Here is a 5343-nt window from a genome sequence, read left to right as displayed (position 1 = left end):
CTCCCTCCCTCCCTCCCCCTCTTTCTCTCTCTTTCTCTCTCTCTCTCTCTCTTTCTTTCTTTCTTTCTTTCTTTCTTTCTTTCTTTCTTTCTTTCTTTCTTTCTTTCTTTCTTTCTTTCTTTCGCCTTTCTCTCTTTCTTTACTGTTTCTTTTTTGACAGCATGGTGTCACTAGAACAGAACAGTGTGAGCTCCAGTGGCCCATACTAGCGGCTGTTTAAACCACAAGGTGAAGAAACACTATGGGCCCCATCTTTTGTGAGAGGCTTCAGCTACTGAAAACGATCGACAGGCTCAGAGGCAGACTAGCAGGCAGAGACCTTGGCAGGCAAGCCGGAGGAACTGTGTTTGGTCTTCAACCTCATGGGAGTGTGAGAACATTTACTCTGAAGATGAATAGACAAGAGAAAATAGTGGATGAAACCAGGCTCTCAGGAACACAGCACAGTGGAGTCACTCTTATGGGCTCTGTGTACCCAGACTGGATTAGAAGACATCTATCTCCAGGGGCTTAATGCTGCCTCAAACCTGGAAGTCTTAGCCCCGGTCACAAGCCCCGGTTGATTAGAGCCAGTTCTATTAAGCAGTCACTACCAAAAATGCACTGTGGGTTAGCACTTCCCAGAAGATGAATTTGTCAAAAGCTGGATCTTCAACACAGGAACATTCACTTGGTGAAAAGGAAGCTTAGTGTCTTTGAGTCTCAGCTTTCTCACCTAACAAAATGGGAATGACCTGACAGTTCAGGCCATGGCTGCTGTGGTGTGGTGCAGGGAAGGCCACTCAGGCAGGGTCTTGAAGAGCACAGATGCGAAAGGTTACTCACTTTGAGTAGAAGCCAGCCAAATTCATGGTTGGTGACTCCCAAGAGGTAGGGCACAGTGGGGAATTGCTGGTCTGCTAGGAGCTTCTCTGGCCTTTGTGGGAAGAAGGAGTCATTGACTGTGTAGGAAATGGTCACGTTTTTCTGCAGGAAAGAGCAAGACAGATGTCTACTGATTCTATAGGAACTAAACAGAGTAGTTCTGAGCCACTGTCACCATCCCCCAACAGGAGACATACCTGCTTGATAAGGTCCTTTCCTTCCTTCTGCAGCAAACACTGGACCAGCTCAGCTGGGGATGCAGAGCTACAGGCCACAGAATTGGCAAAGTTCTGGGGACAGTCAGAAGAACATTGCCTCTCAGACACACACCCTTCACTTCCTGAGTACTGCTCCCTGTACTGAAGTGATGACACTGTCTGGGTCCAAGGCTACCTGGAGAGACCTGCTATCAACCTAAGAGGCTGATCCCTTTCCAGTGTTCTCTTCTATGACCTTTTCTAGATCAGTAATAGCTTGAAGCACTCAGAAGACCATGCATCATCAGGTCTGGCCGGGGATGAAAGGGGTGCTGAGTCTGGAGGAGGGCTAAGAGGCCGGAGGGATGGCTTCCAGAGACACAGATGAGGTTTGGAATTTGTGGTAAGGAAACCCGCTCCTCCATGGTGAGGTGAGGGGTAGGCTGCTGCTCTTGGGTAGAGGTGAAGCAATGTGTCCTGCTGAGGTGTCTGAATGATCCCTCAAACCCAGAGTTACAATACCCAGCTCACTCCTCCATCACAGCTGGGGTCTGGGACCAGCAGCTGGTAAATGATAGGTTTAGTCTGTCTTCACTTACTCCAAAGCACCCCAAGGTGCCCCTATTCCATCAGTGTCTCCAGAGCTTACAGTTTGGTTTCAGACCCAGACTGGGAGACTGAGGTGCATATTTTACACATCAAAGACTTGACCTCCAGATTCTCCCAGAATCCCTCAGTTCATACCTGGAATGACTTTGCCCCAAATGTAAACTTTCCAACCCAGGGGTTAGGCTGCCCTTCCCTCAAAGACTCCTCCCTATAAAATCCAACCAGTTTGTTCTCTCCTCCTTCTCTTCTTTCTCAGGGGACACACCCACCTTTACCCTCTTTCTCCCCTCCCCACACTGTCCTCAGTCCTTGGACCCAAGATGAGATTCCCAATAAATCTACCTTTGATATAACGCAGCCTGGTTTGAATAGTCTCATTTCACCAGTGGAGAAATAACCTATCACTTACCTTCATCATCTCCTTGGATAGTTCCTGCCATTGCATCTTCCACTCGGTGTGGCTTAGATGGTTTCCCTGCTTCTTCTAGCCCTTTGCTTCCCACCCTAACTCTCTCCCAGGCATGGTCTGTCAGCTCCCTGCACTACCCTCCACTCCTTTAAAACATTCACTTCCTGCTTGTCCCCTACCTGATGACTTCCTGCTTCTGTGACCCATCCCTGTCTTATTATGCCTTTAGCTTTTGACTCACAGTTCCTATTAGGGATTGCTTGGTGACTTCTGGCTACTCCTCACAGGAAGACAGATCTCTTAGGTAATAGGATAGCCATGAATACAGGACTCCCTTGCTGAAAAGAGACATCCCTAAAAATGCCCCCAAGAAAGGACGAGAGATAACCTGTTCAGGGGTGGCCTCCTCTAGAAAACCTTGTCTGACTGTCTACGTGCTGGACGGCACTAGTCAATTGTCTGTGAGCCTATCAGTTACTCCCTAGTGGTTACTCCTTCCTCTCCCCACCTGACCCAAAGGTCAGCACGGGGTGGGCTGTGGAGGCACACTTAGGCTAAGAGAGTGAAGGAAAGGCAGACCTGAGCTTCAGGCCATGCATTCAACTCTTGCAGCATCTTTGTGACGACAACCCCACTCTGGGATATGGCTCTGTGGAAGAGCCCAGCAGACATTGGAGACAGGAGCTGGGAACAGCAGAGAGGAGAGATGTTAGGAGGCAGAGGAGCGTGGAGGTCTGAGGCCGTAGAAGTCTTCCCAGATTTAACCGCAATTGCTAGTTCTTTGAGGAAAACTCACCAGGGATGAGACAATAATGCCACCAGCAGAGTTACCGAAGATAGTGACACAGTTGGGATCACCCCCAAAGGGGGCTATGTTCCCCTGAACCCAGCGAAGAGCAGCCACCACATCCAGGAAGGCCCTGTTGCCTGGCATGTGCTTATCTCCAGTGCTAGGGACAGGGAGTGGAACTGATTGGCTCAAGATAGCATCCAAGACATATTTTTTTTTCTTACACTCTGCACGTTTACTTTGAGTCAATCACCAGTGCACTTCTCTGCTTCCCAGTCCTTGCTTGCCTGTGAGTCACATGTTTTCTTAGTATGTGATGTGGGTGGATGTAGCAGGACAGCCAGTCAGAGCTGGCTCTTAGATGGTTAAGAGCTTGTTGCTCTTTGTCTCCATTCCGTTCTAGGACTCTAGCCCCAGCCAGAGACAACATCCTTTGCTCAAATTCAGTATTTAGGTTTTGTTTTGGCCCCATTCTCTTATGGAGAGCTCGGATACTTTCTGTCTCCATCTCTGTCTCTGCCTCTGTGTCTGTCTTCCTCCCTCCCTCCCTCCCTCTTTTCTCTCTCTCTCTCTCTCTCTCTCTCTCTCTCTCTCCTTCCCTCCCTCCATTCCCTCTCTTCCTCTTGTGTGTGTGTGTGTGTGTGTGTCGGCGTGTGCTGTGTGTTGTGTGGTATGTATGTGGAGTGCATGCATATATAAATTTCTTTGCAGTGTGGATATCAGGAATCAACACTAGGCATCCTGCTTAAGTGTTTTGCCTCTTGGTTTTTGGAACTGGGTCTACTTAGTGCTGAGATGTACAGACATGTACAGACACACCCAGATTTTACATGAATGTTGAGGACCCTGATTCAGGTCCCCATGTTTGTATGACAAGCAAACATTATTGTCTCAGCCACTTCCCCAAACCCTCTACCCTTAGATTCTCATGAGAAAGCCTTCCTCAGGGCTGCAATGTCCTTTTTCAGGATGGTCGTCTCACCTGAGGAAGCCAAAGATCCCAAGGCGATACTGGACAGTGACAACTACCACATCCCCATAGGCAGCCAAGGCTGATCCATCGTGAGATGTTGAGGAGCCAACCAACAGAGATCCTCCATGGATCCATACCATTACCTAGAGAAATGGCTTTGAATCAGTGGCCCCAGCTTCTTAGACTCCACCCACCCACCTTGTAGCCCAGGGTATTCTAGGGGCTTCTGGAGTGTTTAGGAAACAGGGATGTAGAAGGACATTTGTCACGGTAGAGTTGGATGGGGTCCTCTGGATTATATACCGGCCTTTTGTCCCCTGCGGTGATCTCAGTGGGGCTGTAGATGTTGAGGGTCAGGCAGTCCTCAGAAATGGGGAAGATTTTAATCTTTTCATTGAGGGTGAATCTGCTGTTGCTCATTTTCTCTACATCCTGAAGGCACCTGCAGCCAAGGGGAGATTCTAGGGCTAGCCCTGAGCCCCACACACCCTGGCATCCATCGACTGCCACTACCCTGCCCACTTTCCCACTCCCTGCAGGGGTACTCACATTGGAGGATTGATGCTGGCATCTCTCACACCTTCCCAGGGCTGTGGTGGGAGTGGAGCTGAGAACCGAAGAGGTCCCAGTGGTGCTTGAGCAAAGGGAATGCCCAGGAAGACATTTACCATGCGGTCTGTATCCTTCACATCCACCTGCCGGCCTCGAACCCGACCCAGGGGGGTATCCACTTCAGGCCGAATGACTTTGGGTCCTGAGACAGGGAGAGAAGGGTCACTTGGTTAGTCTACAGCCTCCATGAGGGTATTGGTGAAAAGAATGGACTTTTCAAATGAAGGAAGAATAGCTTCTCCAGTGTCTATTTGTTGGGTTCTACCCTGAATACTCTCCACCCAGCATCATGGCTAGGTTCTCCAGCAAGTGGATACCTTCATGATTATTATTTGTTTGTCTTTGAGACAGGTTCAGCTTGACCTTGAAAGTGCTAGATAGAGGAGACTAGCCTCTAACCCCTCATCATCCTGCCTCTACCTGCTCAGTGTAAGGAATACAAGTGTGTGGCTAGAACAGATGGCTCCTCTCTCCATGATTGCCCCTGATAACCTTTTCCTTACCTTGGGCCCCAATCTCTAGTCTGAATCACAATTGCTCCCAGCTGGAACCTCAGTTACTCACATGTTAACTAAGGTGTGATAGTCAACCAATCTTCTTAGCCTTCATTGCTTATTCATGCCCACTTGTGAAAGCAAGAAGAGGAGGAGGAGCAGGAGTAGTGGAGTAGGAGGAGGAGGATGTGGAGAAGTAGGAGTAGGTTGAGGAGGAAGCAGAGGAGGAGCAGTTAAGCAGCAGGAGGAGGAGGATGACAAAGAAAAAGAAGAAGGAGGAGGAGAAGGAGGAAGAGCAGGAGGAAGAGAAGAAGGAGAAGGAGAAGGAGAAGGAGAGGAAGAAGAAGAAGAAGAAGAAGAAGAAGAAGAAGAAGAAGAAGAAGAAGAAGGAGGAG

At 49.1% G+C, this 5343-nt stretch overlaps 1 protein-coding gene across 1 annotated transcript in view; it reads right to left on the bottom strand.

Annotated features, from left to right (window-relative positions):
- The window catches only part of Ces3 (carboxylesterase 3), a 10086-nt gene that overhangs the window by 4095 nt on the left and 648 nt on the right, over nucleotides 1-5343 (bottom strand). Inside the window, exons 2-8 of the mRNA XM_021220118.1 lie at nucleotides 4392-4596; nucleotides 4146-4284; nucleotides 3852-3985; nucleotides 2876-3029; nucleotides 2659-2763; nucleotides 1062-1154; nucleotides 826-966 (exon numbers count right to left, since the gene is read on the bottom strand). Of these exons, the coding sequence (XP_021075777.1) occupies nucleotides 826-966; nucleotides 1062-1154; nucleotides 2659-2763; nucleotides 2876-3029; nucleotides 3852-3985; nucleotides 4146-4284; nucleotides 4392-4596 (971 nt within the window). The remainder of the gene's footprint in view (nucleotides 1-825; nucleotides 967-1061; nucleotides 1155-2658; nucleotides 2764-2875; nucleotides 3030-3851; nucleotides 3986-4145; nucleotides 4285-4391; nucleotides 4597-5343) is intronic.

This window comes from Mus pahari, chromosome 20, assembly GCF_900095145.1.
Source record: "Mus pahari chromosome 20, PAHARI_EIJ_v1.1, whole genome shotgun sequence".
NCBI classification, from domain to species: Eukaryota; Metazoa; Chordata; class Mammalia; order Rodentia; family Muridae; genus Mus; species Mus pahari.
This window is presented reverse-complemented; position numbering and strand designations above follow the sequence as displayed.